We start from the raw sequence: 21,273 nt of genomic DNA, 5'->3' as shown, positions 1-21,273 counted from the left end.
GAGGCTGAGGCAGGAAGACTGCAAGCTCAAGACCAGCCAGTTTCAGCAACATAGCAAGACCAAGTTTCAAAAAAAGAAAGGAGGGCTTGTGAATGTACATCTGTGGGAGAATAATCCTGGATTCAATCAGAGCACCAAATACAAAGCAAAACAAACAAACAAACAAATGTTAAAATATGAAACAGGTAGAAGTAAAACTCCCGATTCCTATGTAACCATTCATTCATGCAGGAAACTTCAAGAACCCTAGAATTCAGTAAGATAGTAAGAAAACCTCATAATATATACACAAGCAATTTTATTTTCATATTTTAGTCACTTTTAAAACAACAAAAAATAATATTTAAACTATGCCAAAACCTTAAATATTTAGGAATAAATTTTCAAACATATATGAAAAATCTCTTTACTAAAATTTGTATGGAGAAATTAAAGAAGACATATTAAATGAAAAGAGATATACCATGTCCATGGATTGGAAAGCCAAATATGATTATGAAATCAGTTCTCAAAAACATTGATCTATTGTTTCAATGTAATGTGGGACAATATTCTACAAGGTCTTTCTGTACAAATTAACAATGTTATTCCATATAGATAAGAAAATTAACCAGTATAATAAAAGCAAATATTTTTTTGTACTGGGGATTGAACCCAACGGTGCTTTGCCATTGAGTTACATATTCAGTTCTCTTCATTTTTAGGACATAGACTCTCATTAAGTTGCTTAGGCTTGACTTGAGTTTGTGATTGTCCTGTCCCAGCCTCCCAGGTCACTTTTACTATGTGCTTTTAAATGAAGAGAAGGAGAGAGAAAACTCAAATAATAAAATTCATGATGAAAAAGCAAATATTACAACAGACACTATTGAAATACAGAAGATAATTAGAAACTATTTTGAAAATTTATACTCCATTAAAATAGAAAAATTTCAAAGACATCAACAAATTTCTAGAGACATATGTTCTACCCAAACCAAATAAGGAGGACGTAAATAATTTAAACAGATCAATTTCAAACAAAGAAACAGAAGATGCTATCAAAATTCTACCAACCCAAGAAAAACCTTAGGACCGGACAAATTATCAGCCTAGTTCTACAACACCTACCTTCAAAGAAGAACTAATACCAATACTCCTTACATTATTTCATGAAGGACAAAAGGGGGGAACCCTTCCAAACTCATTCTATGAGGCTAGTATCACCCTGATACCAAAACCAGACAAAAACACATCAAGGAAACTTCAGACTGATATCCCTGATGAATAGTTGCAAAAATTCTCAATAAATTTCTGGCAAATCACATACAAAAATTTATCAAAAAGATAGTGCACCACAATCAAGATGGGTTCATCCCAGGGATGTAAAGTTGATTCAACATACAGAAATCAATAAATGTAATATGTCACATCAACAGACTTAAAGACAAGAATTATATAATTATCTCAATAGCTGCAGAGAAAGCATTTGACATAAGAGAGCACCACTTCACATTCAAAACACTAGAAAAACTAGGGATAGTAGGAATATACCTCAACACTGTAAAAGCTATTTGTGCTAAGCCCAAGGCCAACATCATTCTAAATGGAGAAAAATTGAAAGTGTTCCCTCTAAAAACTAGAAAAAGACAGGGATGCCTTTTTCACCACTTCTATTCAATAGAGCCCTTGAAACTCTAGCTAGAGCAATCAGAGAGATGAAAGAAATTAAAGGAATATGTATAGGACAAGAAGAATTCAAATTATTACTATTTGCCAATGCCATGATTCCATATTTAGAAGATCCAAAAAATTCCACCAGAAAACTTCTAGAACTAGTAAATGAATTCAGCAAATTAGCAGGATATAAAATCAATACCTATAAACCAAATGCATTTCTATACATAATCAATGAATCCACTGGAAGAGAAATTAGGAAAACCACCTCACTCACAATAGCTTCAAAAAAGCCTTGGGACTCAATCAAAAAAAGAGGTGAAAGACCTCTACAATGAAGACAAAGAATACATTTAAGGAATTTGCATTGCATGACTTCAAGACTCACCATAAACAATAATAATCAATACAGTATAAAATGTGTATTAGTCAGTTTTTTGGATTTTTTTTTTTCTGTGACAAAAATACCTGACAAGAACAACTTAGAAAAGAAAAAGTTTATTTTGGCTCATGGTTTCAGAGGTTCAGTCCATGGTGAGCTAATTTCATTGTTCTGGGCCCAAATGAGGCAAATCATCATGGTTCCAAGGTATGGCAGAAGATCCACTGGTCTGCTCATGGTGGCCAAAAAGCAGAGAGAGAGAGAGAGTGGCTGCAAGGAAGATGAACCTTTCCAGGGCCTGTCCCCTATAAACCACCTCCTCCATCCATGCCCCCCCACCATATTTACCTATGAACATTTCTGCATTAACACAGGAACTTTTGGGGGAATACCTCATATCCAAACATTCTACCTCTAGACCCCCAAAAGCTCATGTCTATACCACAATGCAAATTTCATTTAGTCCATCTGCAAGAGTCTTCATAGTCTTAACAGTTTCATCATTACCCAAAAGTCCAAGTCAAAAGTCTCCTCTGAAACTCAAGGCAAACTCTTGACTGTGAGTCCCAGTAAAAAGCAAAAGCAAATTACAGATATGTAATATATACAGGCATAGACTAAACATTCCCAATTCCTAAAGGGAAGAATAGGGACAAACTGAAATCCAGCTCGGCAAATATTTGGTACTGTAGCTTTAAGCATAGCATCCAGGGAACATGAGATATGATATCCAAAGGGCTACAGGCTGCCCTGTCCCTGTGACTTTGTAGGTTGCAGCCCACATGGCCTCCCTTTTGGCCAGGCTCTCTCTGCAGTCAGCAACATTACCTAGCAGATGTTTCATGTTATTGGCATCTCCTAATCTCAGGAATCTCAACTGCAACTTCAACTTCTTCTCACAGCTTCAAGAATCATCTTTCAGGGACTGCCCACAGGAATTCCAACTCTGCTATGCTCTGCCTGGACTCACAGGTATTCCCTTGAAATCTCAGTGGAAGCCTCTGTGATCCCTTAATTCCAGTATCCTGCATTCCTGCTGAACCAGCACCACATGGATAATGCCAAGGTCTGCTGCCAGCTTGGGCACTAGCTGGGCCTCCTGTAACCATGGTTGCAGCAGCCTCTGAGTGCTTGAATGGGCTAACCAATGTGAAATAAATCCTAGAGAAATGACTTTCTAGGCACTCATGCAAGAACAGTGCCCCAAGTTCTCTTAAACAGGTTTTGAAAGTTTTAAACTCTTGAGCTTGCCATGGGTGTGCTCTTGTTAATTTATGAGATGACTTTTAAGACATTTTTCCTATTGTCTGTGTGCAAAGTACTTAAATTTTCTTTAGTGGCAGTAATCTCTTCAACAACCACATCTTCGTTGGTCCCACTTTTCTGGCTAAACTTCAAGTTTTAAAAATCCTGTTTCTCTGCTTTCTGTTCCCAAACCTCACAGTTAACTTGGCTAAAGGATTCTAGCAAATTCCATGCCATAGCCTAAATGTTTTGAAATTTTCTCTGGCAGATTACTTAGTCCATCATCTTTAAATTCAGCCTCATACAAAGTATCATGCAATGGGCAAAATGTAGACAAGATTTTTTTTTTTTTGCCAGAATATAATCCAATGGCTTGCAGTCCAATTCCCCATCAAATACACATTCCACTCTAAAACCTCATGAGCAGTCTTTACTATATGCATTTCTATTAGCATTCAGGTCTTCTGGCCCCAAACCGGAAACAGGCCAGCAACAGGTAAATGTTAAAAACATGATATATCTATTTAATGAGACCCTACTAAGCAATAAAAAAGAATCAGATTAATGATGCACATGACATGAATGAATCTCAAAGTTGCCTATTATGCACTTCTTAAAACATTTTCAGCCTTCTCCATCCTGCAACTCCAAACTCCTTCCACAAGCCAGTTACAAAGGCTAATAAACCACATGGTCAAATGTCTTGGCAATGACCCTACTTCTCCATACAAATTACTTTGTTAGTCAACTTTTCATCATTGTGACAAAAATACCTGACAAGAAAACTTAGATGAAGAAAATTTTATTTTGGTTTATGATCTCAGAGATCTTTGCCCATGATCTGCTGACTCCATTGCTCTGGGCCTAAGATGAGTCAAGATGTCATGGTGGAAAGGTATGGTAGAGAAGCGCTGCTCCACTCACTCATGGAAGTTAGAAAGCAGAAAGGGAAAGGAGAAGAGGCTGCAGGGGAGATGAACCCTTTGAGAGCAAGCTCCCAGTGACCCCACACCTCCAGCCACACCCCACCCACATTTTACCTCTGAACATTCTTGCATCAACACAGAATCTTTTGGGGGATACCTTATATCCAAACCATAACAAAATTATAGACATATAAATCAAAGGAAAAGATAGTCCAAAAATTTTCCACACACCCATTCCACATATACATATTGAACCATTGATTTTGGACAAACACTAAGGCAATTGAATAGGAAAAAAAAGTTTTCAGCCTATTACTTGAACAACTTAATATCCATATGGAAAAAAAATGAACAACTCTGAATTTATACCAAACAGAAAATTTAACCCCAAATATTTAACAGACATGAGTATGAGAGACAAAATTACAAGATTTCTAAAAGTAAAAACATGAGAAAATATTTGTAACTTTGGAGCATGCAAATGTTTTTGGAAGGAAAGAAATAAAATTGACATGTAATCTTCTTTAAAGGTTTGCTTTTTAGAAACAAAGACCAGGAAAATAAAAATAAAAAATGTTTTGAATACATGTACATGACAATTAGCTTGTATGTAGAATGTGTAAAGAACAGCTAGAACTGAGTGTTAAGATGACACAGAGTCTAATTTTTTTAAATTGGGGAAATAGGTACTTTCTAAGGATATATGTGAACAGAAACTTCACAAGGAGATACACACAAGACCGATGACACATAAGAAGGTGCTTAATATTACAAGTCCTCAGATTAATGTAAATTGATGTGACAAACAGACATCTATAGAGATATCTATATATTGATGATTAAAATTAATACCAAAAGTGAGATTTTGAGCAACTGAATCTTTAACATGACACATAGAAATATAAAATTATGCAGCGACTTTGGAAAACTGTTCTGCTGTTTCTTAATTTTTTAATTGATTTTTAAAAAAAATAAATGACAGCGGAATGCATTACAATTCTTATTACACATATAGAACAAATTTTCATATCTTTGTATATAAAGTATGTTGACACAAATTCGTGTCTTTATACATGTACTTTGATAATGATGTCTATCACATTCCACCATCCTTGCTAATCCCCCACCCCTCCTTTTCTCCTCCCATCCCTCTGTCCTATCTAGAATTCATCTATTCCTCCCATGCTCCCCCTCCCTATCCCACTATGAGTTAGCCTCTGCAATTTCTTAAAAAATGTAAACATATACCACCTGAAGAGCCAGCATGCTTTCTCCTTTGTATTTACCTATGACAAGGGAAGACATGCACACGCTATTTGAAAGTTCATAGTACCAGATTTATTAACAAAGGCCCCAAACCGGAAACAGGCCAGCAACAGGTAAATGTTAAAAACATGATATATCTATTTAATGAGACCCTACTGAGCAATAAAAAAGAATCAGATTAATGATGCACATGACATGAATGAATCTCAAAATAATTATGCTAGTAAAAGGAGTCAGATGCAATGAAGCATGTGATTTTAAGTTATAAAACTGTAGGAAAAGCAAATTAACCTATGTTGTGTAGAAGAATATCTGCAGGTACCTGGAGCCAGGGCAGAGGGAAACAAAGACTGCAAATAGACATGAGGAATATTCAGAAGGTAATGGAAATTCTTTTAAAAGTTATTGAAATGAATGACAAGGAGTATTACTGTCAGAGAAGATTTTATTTTTCTTTCTAGAACAGCTTCATCAATTACACTGAATTACTTTTGTACTTAAAAGGGCCTTAAAACCAAACAATTTTTACTCCCACTTTTGACTCTCACTTTCTTCCCTCCACTTTTTCTATTCAAGAACTCCTTTCAAAAATCTTCTCTGTTCCTTGTTAGAAGCTAGTCAAAATATTTAAATTATTTGAAGTTACTGTTGATTAATCTTCTTAAGAGGGTAATTAAATTACTTTTTCCTCTTAATTTTTGGCATATTTAATTTAAGCCAAAACATAGTTCCCTCTTTTTCTGTTTTGGACATGCTAGAAGATAAATTTCACCACAGCATACACCTCTGGCTATTTGACCCTCATATTTCCAACTGATGCACTCAATGTAAATCTATGAATGAGATAATGGATTAGACAATTAACATTCTAGATTATTATCTCCAGGAATATGGTTAAAAGGGTTATTTTAATTTTAAAATGTAACCTACTCATTTTTTTGATATAATTGAGAAGAGGGTTGATAATGTTCTTAGCTCCACTTTCTAGCAGGAAATGATACTGCTATTGCTATTGCTATTGCTCTTCCTGGAGCTGGCTGATATTGCATTTGGATGAGTAGAGGAGGAAGATAGAGCAAACAGATAGACTGACTATTCAGGGTAGGCACAGAACTGCAGAAACATGTAGCCCTTATCTGCCTTTGGCACATTATTTCACAGACTAAAGAAAATCAAGGGTGTGAACTCAGACTTCATGAAATGTCCTCCACATAGAGGTGGATTCCAGTACTTAGTAATGAGAGCCAGTTAGCAAGAAGCAAAACCCCAGCACCACAAGAAACAAACACATATATCCACAGACAGAAATTCAGTCTGTATGACTATATGACTGGCCGTGATGGCTGTTACATCTGTTTGCTCAGAGAATGAATAAGGTCCAGTAATTTGAACTTGATGTTTATACTCCATTGTTTTTAAAATTTTGAGTGTGCATAATTAAGTACATAAAGTTCTTATTCCAGTGTTCATTGGCATTCTGTCTTCAACAAGTTCTCCAAACCAGAGCATTAGTAATGGTCACACAAGTGATTTAGTAAAGGGGCTGTCTCAGGGGAAACCTGTAAGGATGAGAGAGAAGCAGAATAAGGCATGATGCCGCAGTCTGGCTGGGCACAAAATCCAGAGCCACTCAAGCAGGAACAAACTTTATTTTTGAAACTGCCGCCAATGCCGGGTACACTCGCTCCCGGGCAGATTGCCAACCGACCCACATGGCATTCTCCTGGACCCCAACAGGAAGTCCCTCCTCCAGATTTCCCTCCTACCGAACTTCCCCAACCAATGGGAACTCTCCAGGAGTCCCATAGCAGGCCCAGGTGAGCAGCAGAAGAACAATATCCATATGAATGCAGATCTTAACATAATCATATCATCTCAATGGCTTGCTGGCGTCACCTTTCAACCAGAAATGCCATGCATCACATTACTTGGCTGTGGCTCTTAGCAGCATGAGAAGACTCTAGATGAAGATGCAGGGTCGGCTGAAGTGCACCTTCAGTCCTAGCCCACAGGTAACAGTGAATCATGAGTGGCACCTCAGAGTGGTCCAACTTTGCAGCAAAAGGGCAGTTTGTTATTATTGTTTTAAATCTGTGTATCATTTAGTTATTGGCCATGGGTCACACTGGGTATACCAGCATGTTCTCCCAGATTTTGTCTATTAAGTTCCTTTCTATCAAGAGCAATTCTCAAGAGTATGGCTCTGAATGGTAGCAGTTGGCTCTCAAAGAAAATTGAGGATGTGCTCTCTGCATTTGTATGAAGTGTCCAAGAGAGGTAAAAACAGATCAATCTGGCTCTTAAAAGTTCTAATTCATTATGTATAGCAACCTAGTCTGCTATACTGCATCTATTAGCATTGAGGCTTTGGAACCTAGTGGAGGCCAACAAAAGTTCCCCTCCTAATAGACTTCCTTCTTAATGAATGTGCTTTTTACTTCTGTTGTTAAATACTGTGCAAGTAAGGGGCTTCTTGGGTGATATGGCAGTTGTGCTGAGCCTTGAAGAATGGGCGAGGTTTCCGATGGGTTAAGCCCAAAATAGAGCTTTGCAGACAGAAGGAATATAAGACAGAACAAGGAATTGCAGAATTTAATCAAGAGATAGTGTGTTCACTGGAATATTAATTGCTCACAAGAAGATGAAATGCTTTCAATAACAATAACATGCATGGGACTGGAGATCATTAACTGAAATAAGCCAATCACAGAAAGATTAGTACTGTGTGATCTTGCTCAATTATAAAATATCAAAATGTCATCCCATAAAAGTTGAGACCAGAGTGGTGGTTACCAGAGACTGGAAAGAGTAGGGGAGAGGAAAGAATGGGAGTAGCTGGTCAATGTTTATTAAGTTATAGTCAGATAGGGAAGTAATTTGGGTGTTCTACTACATAGTATGGGGCTATAGATAATAATAATGTACTGAATATTTCAAAAAGCTAGAAGAAAGGATTTTGAGTGTTTTCCCCATATAAAATGATGAATGTTTGAGAAGATGCATATGTTTAAAGTGATTTAAACAGCATATAATGTGTATATGTTTTGGTCAGCTTTTTCACTGCTATGACTAAAAGACCTGACAAGAACAATCTTAGAGGAGGAAAAGTTTATTTGGGGGCTTATGGCTTCAGAGGTCTCAGTCCTAAGACAGCCAGCTCAATTTCTCAGGGCTCAAGGTAAGGCAGAATGTAATAGTGAAAAAGTGTGGCAGTGCAGAGCAGCTCAGGATGTCATCAGGAAGCAGAGGTAGAGACTCCACCGACTGGATACAAAATACATGCCCACAGGCAGTCCCCCACACTCTACCTGCCTTCAGTTGCCTTCAGTTTAACCCCATCAGGATTGATTGGGTTAAGGCTCTAATAACCCAATCATTTCACCTCTAAGCCTTCTTGCATTGTCTCACACATGAGCTTTTCGGGGATACCTCACATCCAAACCATAACAATACATGTATCAAAAAAATCACATGATACCTCATTAGTATGTATACTGTTTTATATGTTAGTTTAAAAATAAATTTAATTTAAACATTTTTTTTAAAAAAGATAGTGTGTTGACTAGTTTGCCTCAAGATCTGAGCTTATAAGAACAAATATTGGTGATAATACTTGGCAATCTATTGGGTTAAAGAACAGATGGTAAAGAATTTGAGGGACAAGATGATGAGAGAGGCAATTAGGAGCCATTTGCAGGTGTCAACGAAATAAGTGGGGATTTGGATAAAGGTGTATATTCATTTTAAGCAATGTCTTCTATAGCAGAGCTGCCCTATGAGAGAGCAATAACAAGGATTATACTGTGTGTTCATTCTTCCTACCCACCTTCTTTTCTTCCCTAGGGAATAGACTCCTGACACCTCATTCCTTTTGACCTGTGAATAGAGTGGTAGAAATCTGAAAAACTTAGCAAATTTTCAGAATTATAAAATAAATGGTATTATAATAAGAAGTGAATATGCCTGATGAAATCACTAGCATTCCAATATTTATTTGTTTGTTTATAGTTACTGGGGATTGAAACCAGGGGTACTTTACCACTGAGCTATTTTATTTTATTTTATTTTTATTATTTTTTAAGACAAGCTTTCCCTAAGTTGTTGAGGACCTCACTAAGTTACTGAGACTGGCTTTGAACTTGTAATCCTTCTGCCTCATTCTCTCTAGTCACAGGTGTGCACCATACATCCAGTTCCAATATCTATTTTTAACAAATTGATTGGCAATCATTTCCACTTTCATTCAGAAAAATAAAAACAAACATATCAAAAAGTCCCTATCACGGGGCTGGGGATGTAGCTTAAGTGGTAGCGCCCTCGCCTGGCATACTCAAGGCGCTGGGTTCGATCCTCAGCACCCCATACAAATAAAGATGTTGTGTCTGCCGAAAACTAAAAAATATAAATATTAAAAAATTCTCTCTTTGTCTCTCTCTCTCTCTCTCTTAAAAAAAAGTCCCTATCATGCACTTTAGTGGACATGACATAGGATGATAAATCCACAGACACAAGACTTCTAATTCCTAATGAAGTCTCAAGAGAATCATCTCCAGTGGCCCCAGGACACTCATTAAAATCTTCACAGTCCAAAATTAGACCTTAATAAATAAAGAAGACACTACCTTTATAAGATTCTCAAATTTCAGAGAGGATTCATCACAGAACTTCAAAAGGGAAATACCTTAAAATTTAGTATAAAATATATGAAATCAAAGGAAGAGCCACAGAAAGCAACCTCTAAGGTGTGAGACTAAATCTTCCTACAGCATAGTTACCTCATGATCTTAAATGACTGGAAAGTGATCCTCCTTCTTTACCAGGTAGAAATAAAGGGATTTTTTTCCTCCTCCTTATGATAAACATTAGTCTGTCTTCTGATAATCAAGTGCTTATGAGTGTTTATAACTTGGTAGAAGGCACTGAAAAAACTGTGGGCACAGCACAGATAAGCTGGAAATGAAGAACATTGCCAGTTCCTTATTATTGGTAGAGACAAAAACCAAGAAAATTGTATGGGGGCGGGGGAACAAATAGAAGGATTGACCCAATGTTACAGCCTTCTTGTTCTCTGGTGGCTGCCAGGGTCATTGGGGTGAATGGAAGTAGTGTCATACTGACAAACTGCCTATCACTGCTGCTTTTGAATAGCATGAGCAAAGCAGAATCTACCATCAACATATATGACAAGAAAAGTATCATAAAAAAATCAAAGGTTCTCCACCAAAATTACTGATAAAGATTATGCAAACTGCAATACCCTGCTATCTTTGAGATTTCTCCTGGGAGAAACTTCTCAAGAACTGTGGTGAGTGCTGAGTGGATATGGATTTTTTTACAAAGCTCTTCCAGCAATATTGATATATCCCCTAGTAGAAGAGCACTGAGGTTGGTCAAAATAATTAAAAATTCAGCTAAGATATAGAAGATTTGTGAAAAATTACAGTTTAAATTAATCCCATTTAAATATATATAACACACAGCTTCACTATTTTCAAAGATTATGATATTCCTGTGTAAGAGAGGCCAACTCTTCCTTATAAGTGACTGGGCTATCAACACTACCGTCAATTGCTTTGACATTGAGCACCTGATGCTCTCCAAGATGTTAATTTTTATGATCCCATTTAAAACATACATATTACTTAACCAAAAGGTTGGGGAAAACTCTTTAGTCAAATTTTCCCTAAATAATAGGCAGAGGAGAGAAAAATTGAAACTATGTTTTCCAGATATCCTAACCCCAAAATATACACATTAAATATGAGCCCAGCAGATTTCTGTGAAAATGATATGCTTTATTTTGTTACTCTAGAAATTTATATATTAAAGTTGGAATTAATCAACATACTGGTACTTTAAGATATTTCTTCACATAAAATAAGGCCAATTGGCAACATAAATTCCAATTGCAGATGTTCTCAAAATGATTACTTTACAGCTTCTCAATTCACATTGAATCCCTTTCAAAATTAGGGATGTGTTTTTACCATCAATTTCTTCATGGCCTCTTTTACCTCCTTATTCCTCAGACTGTAGATCAGGGGGTTCAACATGGGGATCACAACTGTATAGAACACAGACACTACTTTAATATGGTCGGGTGAATGACTTGACTTGGGTATAACATAAACAAATGTGACTGTCCCATAAAACAAAGTGACTGCAGTGAGATGAGAAGTGCACGTAGAGAAGGCCTTGTGCCTTCCCTCATTAGAGCGCATCCTCAGGATGGAGTGGAGAATATACAGGTATGAAACACTGATGGTGAACAGTGTGATTACAATGATTGACCCAGCTGAGATGGAGGGAGATATTTCAGCAATGTAAATATGGGTACAAGAAAGCTTTACTAGTGGTGGGAGGTCACAGAAGAAATGGTTGATTGTATTTGGCCCACAGAAAGTCAGGCTCAATAAACAGCTGGTAAATGATGAAGCATTCATGATTCCACCCAGATAGGAAGCCACCAGTAAAATGATGCAGACCGTGGGAGACATGTGGGTGGAGTAGAGCAGGGGTGAGCAGATGGCCACATAGCGGTCGTAGGCCATGGCAGCCAACAGGAAGCACTCAGCTGTCCCAAAAATGACATCAGAGCCAAGCTGGGCTATGCAGCCAGCAACAGGAATGGTAGTTCTCTCCCTCAGGAAACTGACAATCATGACAGGTGTGACTGACGTGGAGTACCCAATGTCCACAAAGGCCAAATGGCTGAGGAAGAGGTACATTGGGGTGTGAAGCTGAGGGCTTCTTCGAATTAACACGATTATGCTTGTATTGCCCAATATAGTAATAACATAGATCCCCAGGAAGACCACAAAGAAGATGGAACAAAGTGTAGGATCTTCTGTTAACCCCAAAATGATAAACTCTGTCACCATTGTATAGTTTCCAGTCTCCATCCTTTTTGGAATGGTATCTTCTAAAATAAAAACCAGTGGATATGAGAATAACTTAAATAATCTCAAAATTGATATATTTACTTCAATATTTAGCCTATTAAAATATAAAAATGTAGACTCACTTTTGTCTAATGCTTACACTTCACAAAATGGTTTCAAACATGTTACATTATATATGAGTTGAAAATATTAATCTTTATTTATCTTAAGGCCACAGATACAAAGGGACCAATGATTTTGGGGATCAGAACACAGTTCACACTCACTGCTACAACATTTAATCAATTCAGGCTGTTGAATGAATGTTTTGAAATGTTGAATGTTGAATGATGGTTTGAAAACCTGAATGTTAAAGTGATTGACCTTAATGTCAGTGTTTGGCAATATCCAGCTTGCTTCTATTTCTCAGTCATACTGGAGACCACTCTTCCCAGTCATCTTGCAGTTAAGTGGGAGTGAACTGTACATACCAAATGGCTGCAAGAGGAAGTGTGTGTGTGTTCAGGATCAAATTAAGTTATTGGTAGGTAATTTCTCTTCTTTTTCCACAGTGACATATTTTACCTGATACAGCTACAGTATAGTGGTACTTCCCACCAGCCTGAGCTTTGAGTAAATCCAGGGAACAAAAAACATACTGAAATTATACTGGAAGTACAAAATAGATCTATCTGCATGAATCAAGTTTAAAACAGCACAACATCCTCTAATCTGTTTAATAAAATTACAGATTAGTTGTGAATAGAAGCTACACATAGAGTTTTATCCTGAGAGAAACATGAGAAAAAGCCCACTTTGGATAATTGTACTTTAGGAATTGTATCAAACTAATAAAATAATATATTTTATAATGTTATATAAATAAGGTATGCAGCAGAATAGGTTAACAAAACATTGTGCATGTGAGTGCAAACAGGGTAATACATAAACAAAAGGGATAGAAAGAACTAATTTAATTTAACAAAAAACTAGTGAATAGTTTTAACTAGGAGAAAGCAAAAAATGAATAAATCTAGTTTTAGTTAAGCAATATTGCTAACATAAACTATCTAAAAAACATTTCAACAAAATACTTATACAAACTGCTTACTTAGGTACTAAAAATATTAAAAATGCTCAACATCTCTAAATCATTAGGGAAATGCAAATTAAAACTAGAGTGAAATATTCCCTCACACCTATTGGAATGACTATTATCAAAAGATGAGAGATAACAAATGCTGGCAAGAATGTGGAGAAAACAGAATCCTGGTACACTTGGTTGGAAGTTCAATTAGTTCAGCTATTTAAATAGTATGGAGGTTTCTCGAAAATTTAAAAGTAGACTTACCATAAGATTTAGTAATTGCACTTCTGCATATATATCCAAAGGAACTGAATTGGTATGCCAGAATGATTACTGTACTTCCATGTTCATTTAAGCATTATGCACAATAGCCAAGATATGAAAGAAACCTAAGCGTCCATCAATGGATGAATAGATAAAGAAAGTGTGATATATATATACACAATGAGATATTATGCTGCCTTAAGAAGTAGGTACAGATTGCCATTTGTAATAACATGGACAAACCTAGAGTATTTTATGCTAAGTGAAATAAGTCTGACACATAAAGACATACACTGTATCCCAGCTATAGATAGATCATTAAAAAAAAGACCATCTCATAGAAACAGAGTTGAATGGTGTTTACCAAAGGCTGGGGACAGACAGGAAGATAGAAAAAGGTGAGATGTTGGTTAAAAAGACACAAATTTTAGACAGAAGAAATATATTTTAGTTATATTGTACTATATAATGTACATGATGACCATAATTAAAAATAATGCATTATATATTTTAAAATTGCCCAAAAATGGATTTTAAATGTTCTTATTAAAAATGATAAACAAGATGATGAATACATTAAGTTGATTTAATATTTTATAATGTATACACTCTTTAAAACATCATGTTGTACCCATGAATATATACAATTATTATTTGTCAATTAATGAATTATTTTTAAAAGTTCAGAAGCAGAAGTGAACTTGCATGTAATAAAAGAAACCCTCACTGACCAAAAATAATACAAGAGCAACCTGCACTGAAACAGAACTGCCACTGTCCAAAGACATATGCCAAACTCTGTAACTAAGGATTTGTGCTCTAATAGTTGCAAAGGCATGGAAGATAAGGGCTTGGGACAGTGCAAAGAGAAGAGTTTAAAGTGAGACTCCTACGTTCTCTCCTGACATATTTTCTCTAAATGCAAGAATCCACACTTTCAACCTTAGCAGACAGTTTTTTAAAACATCCTCATACTAGTTAAGAGGGTTAAGAAGGAAATTTTTCTGTTTCATCCGAGTCCCTAGGAGAGAGGGGAAAAAAAAAAAAAAAAAAAACTAAGGATCTCCTAAGAATCTATTATATTGGTCTATCCTAATGGAGTAATGGGGTTTGAATTTATATTCATTTAGTCATAAATCCCAAGTTTTAAAATTATAAGTAGTCATGCCCTGATAATAATATGCTAGATTACTATGATATATCACAAATGTGATATATTAAAGATGTATTTTGGATGATTAAAGGTGACTGCAAATTTTGTTCTACTTTTGCCATTGAGAGAAGAGTCTAATTCCCTATGAACTTGGATTTAAGGGAAACTTCGTGACTTGCCTGAGATGCAGAGGTGATGTTCTGATACTTTTGAGACTAGTTCATAAGTAGTCACAGCTCTTGGAATGTTCATCCTTTTGACCATCTCTCTGGGAACCTTGCTGCCACACTTAAGCTCCAAGTGTTAGCCACATGAAGAGACAATATATAGTTGTACCAGTTGACAGCTACAGCTGAGCTCCCAGCCCATGGCATCAACTATAAGCAGTCTAGGCCAGGCACATGAGTGAAGAACCCACTTGGGTAGTGGATCCTGTAGCCACAGCAGTGCCAGCATGCCACATGAAATCATAGCCAAACCATATAGAGGAGCCCTCCCCAACTTCCTGATCCATAAAATTATGAAGAAGAAAATAAAATGGTTCTTTTAAACCATGGTTTGTTATAGTTTATCAGTAATTGATAAGTAAGTATCTCCTAAAAGAGAAAACACCAAATCTATCTAAAATGACATACCATCACCACAAATCCCAAAGGATCTCTTGTGCACAGTCCCACAAGAAGACATGGGCTATCATGAGTGAGCACAAATAAGAAAGTAATAATTACAATCTAGGATTCCCTGTGGTGGAATTATCTAAAACAGGATACAAAATACTTACGTTTAAAGTAATAAAACATGATATGAAAAATCAGAGAAAGGATCAAGATACTATATTTTTAAAAAGCAAATATTATAAAGAATGACAATGACAATTACTAGAAATGAAAAATATTGACATTTGATTAAAACTCAAGAAATAGTTTAAGCAGAACCGTAGATATTCTGACTGTGGAAATAGACAGGTGAGTATCCCCCCAGTGAGCAAACTCCTGGGGAGCAACTGTCACCCTTATTCTCACGATTGGAATGCCCAGCCTCCTCCCTCTGAGGTAATAAGACAACTCTGCAGGCACTATCTGGTTTCCTTAGAAATCTCCTTTGATAGAAGGGGCTCTGTTTTTGTATTAACCTCAGTTAGCTAGCACTCAGGTTAAAGAAATACTAATCAGAATATGGTCATAGTAATGGGGATATGTGTTCTTTGAGTTAATAAACTCCCAGGCAGGGAGGAGTGGTCAGTTCACTTCTTCATTTCTTCTTCACCACTTCACTTCACTCTCTCCACTCCATCCTTACGTCTGCTTGTAGTTTCGTGTCTGTCTGTTCTTTGTGCACCTCCTCACAGGTATCCCTCCACCGGTGCTCCTTTACACAGAACATTAGGCACAACTAATCTGAAAGAACTGTAACCTGGGAATAGGCGTAAAGTTTTTTTTAAGAAAACACTGTTGGGGCTGGAGTTGTAGCTCTTTCCTAGCATGTGTGAGGCACTGGGTTTAATCCTCAGCACTACATTAAAGAATAAATAGATAAAATAAGTGTATTGTCAACATACAACTAAAAAAATTAAAAATCAGAAAACAGAGGGGCAAGATAATTGAACAAATGAGAGACATTAAGGTAGAAGATGAAATTAGAGTGCCTATTTTTCACACTCAAAGTAAGTTCCAGAAGCAAATATTAGAAAGAATAAGAGAGAAATAATTTTTTATATAGTCAGTGGTTGAGAAATATTGAGATTGATGAAAAATATAAATATTTACATATAGCAAGCACAAATAAGAATCTTCTTACAGTAAAACTGAAAAATAATAAACATAAGGAAAAATTCTTAAGTTAGCCAGAAATATTAGAAAATTTCTTATGAAGTCATGGCAATTAAATTAACAGAAGACTCTCCACCAGTAATAACAGGAACCAGAAAACACTGAATAAATTCAAAGACTTGAGAGAACATTATGACCTAATTATAACCAGCAAGATAAGCTGAAGCAGAACTACAGTAACCTAGAAACATTTTCCAATCTGGAATTCAATAGCTATAGGTAGTGTAAAGAGAAAAAGTACAAAGAAAAAATTTCAGTAATTATCACATTGTTTCAGATTTCATTGATTTATGCATTTTGTTTATTTATATTTATTCACACACTTGCATATATATTTGTACACTATTCCTTCCTATGTGTGAAGACCTTCTTTCTGGTTCATTTTCCTTTTACCCATATTGATTTAGGGATTCTTTCAATGATGTGCTGTTTTGTGTAGTTATTTGTATTAAGGAGTTTTTATTAAGGAATTTTTAACACTTAACAATAAGAAATGAACAAAGATCTGAAAGGTGGATCACCAAAGAAAGGCCTGAACTAAAGTTACTGACAACTGGAGCTCTCCTTCTCACAGATAAAGGCACAAATTGGTGCAGCCACTTCAGAAGATGGTTTGACAGTTCCTCATAAAATTAAAAATACCCTTATCATGAAACCCATTAATTGTACTCATTGGTATTTACCCAAATGAACTGAAAGCTTATGCTACACAAAAATGTACACCCAGAGGTTTATAGAAGCTTATTCCTGTCAAAACTTGGAAGCAATCAAGAAGTCTTTCAGTTGACTGAGTGGATGAATAAACTGTGTTTATCCAAATCTGGAGAAACCTGAAATTCAAACCCAAAAAGACCAAGAAAGATGCCCAACAAAATCCAGCTCTTTCTAGACAAAATACTGGAAGGGGGCAGCCTAGCAAGACAGTACTACCGTTAATAACTGATTCTACTCCACAGGCAAATGTAGAAAACTGGAGCCCCTCTCCCACCCCAGCATCAAAAGATGAGTGGGGAAGAAATTGCTATCAGTGCCCTTCTTAGTCAACCTTACTAATCTTACCTATCTCAATGCAGAAAGAATTAATCAATGTGACTTAATCCATTTTTCATATGAACAAAACTTAATATAATAACATATGAATGCTACATCTCTGGCTTCACTAACTATAGCTCCGGGATTGTGTCACAGGTTAAAAAACACAATCTGGAATAAATACTATTTTTATTAGAAAAAATAAATACATGAAACACCCAAAGGAATTTGAAATGTGATGAGTGCTAGTATGAAGTGAGAGGCATAACATACAGGGCTGTAATTAAAATAAGATTTCAGAACCCAAATTTCTGGGGCTAAATTCCAGGTCTACTGCTTACCATCTAGGTAATTTTGGAAAAATTATATAACCCTTTTGAGCCTCAACTTTCTTTTTAAAATAATACCATTAGTCTTCTATGTTTGTGTTAAAGGAGATAATGTGTGCTAAAACACCTAGCAATTAGCAGCAATGAATTAGTAATTCAAAACCTCTTTTAAATATGCAATTATTAGCTTTCACTGTAAATGCAAAGGACATTTATATATTAATAACAAAGTGAATGTTACCTGCTGGTCAAATATTATGATGAGGACAGATTCTTGGAGTCATTTCTATATAGCAGGGCTTATTTATGTAAGACTTTGGACTATTTGGAACGCTAGATCATCAGTACCTTAGCATCAGACATGCACAGTTTTTTTTTAATATTCTATTGAAAATCCAGTGGGAGAAAATCCAATGAGACTAAGAAAATTAGGTGTGTTTATGTATTCATACACCATTATGCTGGCTAAGATATTCATTAAGATCTCAGGGGCTTCATTTATTCTCTTTATTATTAGTATACAGGTAATACAAGTGCAAAGATCTAATTAGTTTTGAAACTTGACTTGGATAAACATAATTAGCATGAGCTATGCTGTGATCATCAGTGCCATTTCCGAGAAGCAGCCATAACCAGGTGTCTGCTGTCAAGCGTTTTCATGAGGTTTATATTTAGTTTCACCTTATGGAGCTACAGGAAGAGCTGTGATGCTTTCCTCTGTGTGAAAGTGACCCACATTATAATTGGTTTGACATATATATATGTATTTATATATACATGTATTTTATATATTATATATATAATATATATATATATATATGTTATATATATATATGTAATATCTTCAAAATCCTGGGCTCTGAAGATAGTGATCTAGTTATTGAAGGTAATTCCTTTCCCTACTCCATAATCATCTCTATCCCAATACTTTTAGTAGGTAAGCCAAAAATCTTTTCATTTTTAAAATTTCCATGTGGTTTTTAATAAGGGATGCTAATGTCATAATTTTTTAAAAAAATATTTTAGACAATTCCATGTATGTATTAATCTTTTTCATTCTTTGTAATGATTCATATGATTTCAATGTATTTATTATTCATTTAATTATAGTTCATGGTAACACTATTTCTCTATGATGTACACGAAGAAGGGAGATAGTAGATCAAAAGATTTGCACAATTTAAATTCTAGTAGATACTGCCAACTGCCCCTTAAAGACAACTAGCACTGTTTAAGGAATGATATTTTGTTAATAAGCTATCAGATCACACTTTTTGTTATTTATTTGACCTACCAGTTCCTCCAAGTCGTGCGTTATAATTATGGACTTTCCCCCCCATTTCACCGTATTCCTATTAGTTTTGTTTTAAATATTTCAACACTGCATTGTTAGATTTATAAATGATTGTGACTGCTATAAGTTCCTGTGAATTTCACTTTTTATTTTTATAAAACCTTTAAAATTGTTTCTTTGTCAATCTCATTCCCATCTGCAATATTCGAGAGCACATATTTCCTTATTGATCAAACTTTTTCAGTTTTGCAATGAATACCACCATTATTGTGACGGTATCTAATTTTGAGTTTTCTTTTTATTATTTTTCCTCTGTTATTGTTGCTTTGGTTGTTGTTTTCCTATCATTATTTATATCAGTTAGATTGAAATTCATTTTTCTTTGTATTGCTTTCAACCTAATAACACAGAATTTATGTACCTCATTTCTACTTTTCCTATAGTTATGACTGTATTGCACTTTAGGTAAACTTTCTACCACTGAGCTACATCCCTGACCCTACAAACTCCTAATGGTTTAATACATGGTTTACTTATTCTATCAATGTCTGGAATTAACTTGCTCTTAAACCCTAACTTGGAACTTGACGAGAATCTGACCTGTCTGTCCCTCTCTCTCTTCCAGCTTTTACTACTCCCCATCTCACGTGTTAAATCATCGAGAAATTTAGCTATGAAGTGTTTGACCAACAATTATCTAAACTAATAAATGACTTTTATTTGTTCCTTTACTCACTCCTGTTCCTCAGGTTTCACATGTGCCCATCTACTCTCTCTTCATCCAGAAAGGTGAGTATTAAAATTTCTGAGTCTTTCCATGATATGAAAATGGATTTTTTTCTCCTGCTTGAATCATATATTATTTGGATATAGCATTCCATATGCATGATTATTTCCCACCACACAACTTTTTGAAGAGTTGCTTTTTTATCTTTTAGTATCTAGTGTGGCTAATGAAAAGTCTGGTGTTAGTACTTGCTTCCTCTATAGATAATTGTTGTTATTTGTGAAAATTTAGGATAGTCTCTATATTCCTTGTTTTTAAAATTTCATTACATGACTTTGGAAGTAGTTGTTTCTTGTCATTCTTCATGCTTGATATTTAAAGAGACATTTCTTTCTGAGAATGCTTGACTCTCTTCAGCACTAATTTTTTTTCTAATTATATTATTAGCAAGTTAATTCCACTCCCACTTTACTGGTCTCTTTGTTTGGGGTTTTTACTACATACATGTTGGACTTCTCAATCAATGATTCTCATCTCTCACCTTTAATTTTTTTCCCCTTCTTAAAAAAGGCACATTCATATATTGCTAATGGGACTGCAAATTGGTACAAACACTATGGAAAGCAGTATGGAGATTCCTCAGAAAACTTGGAATGGAACCACCATTTGACCCAGCTATCCCACTCCTCCGTTTATACCCAAATGATTTAAAATCAGCACACTACAGTGACACAGCCACATTAATGTTTATAGCAGCACAATTCACAATAGCTGAACTGTGGAACCAACCTAGGTGCCCTTCAACAGATGAATGAATAAAGAAAATGTGTTATATATAGTCAATGGAATATTACTCAGCTTTAAAGAAGAATGAAATTATGACATTTGCAGGTAAATGGATGGAGTTGGAGAATATCATGCTAAGTGAAATAAGCCAATGCCAAAAACCCAAAGGGCAAGTATTTTCTCTGATATGTGGATGCTAATTCACAATAAGGCAGTGGGGGTGGGAGTGCTTAGGAAGAATAGAGTTATTTTAGATTAGGTAGAGGGGAGTGAAGGGAGGAGAGCAGGTATGAGGATAGGAAGTGTAGTAGAATGAAATATACATTATTACTTTGTATACATATATGACTGCATTACCAGTGTGATTCTACAACAGGTAAAATCAGAAAAATGAGAAATCATATCCCATTTATGTA

The 21,273-nt window shown here is 35.6% G+C and overlaps 1 protein-coding gene across 1 annotated transcript; it reads right to left on the bottom strand.

Annotated features, from left to right (window-relative positions):
• Positions 1–11,444: 11,444 nt before the first annotated feature.
• Positions 11,445–12,377, bottom strand: LOC144254417 (olfactory receptor 5P4-like). The gene has a single exon (XM_077797576.1). It carries the CDS (start codon positions 12,375–12,377, stop codon positions 11,445–11,447), a length of 933 nt encoding a protein of 310 aa, XP_077653702.1.
• Positions 12,378–21,273: the final 8,896 nt, after the last annotated feature.

The sequence above is a fragment of the Urocitellus parryii genome, chromosome 4 (assembly GCF_045843805.1).
Source record: "Urocitellus parryii isolate mUroPar1 chromosome 4, mUroPar1.hap1, whole genome shotgun sequence".
In the NCBI taxonomy this organism is placed as follows: Eukaryota; Metazoa; Chordata; class Mammalia; order Rodentia; family Sciuridae; genus Urocitellus; species Urocitellus parryii.
This window is presented reverse-complemented; position numbering and strand designations above follow the sequence as displayed.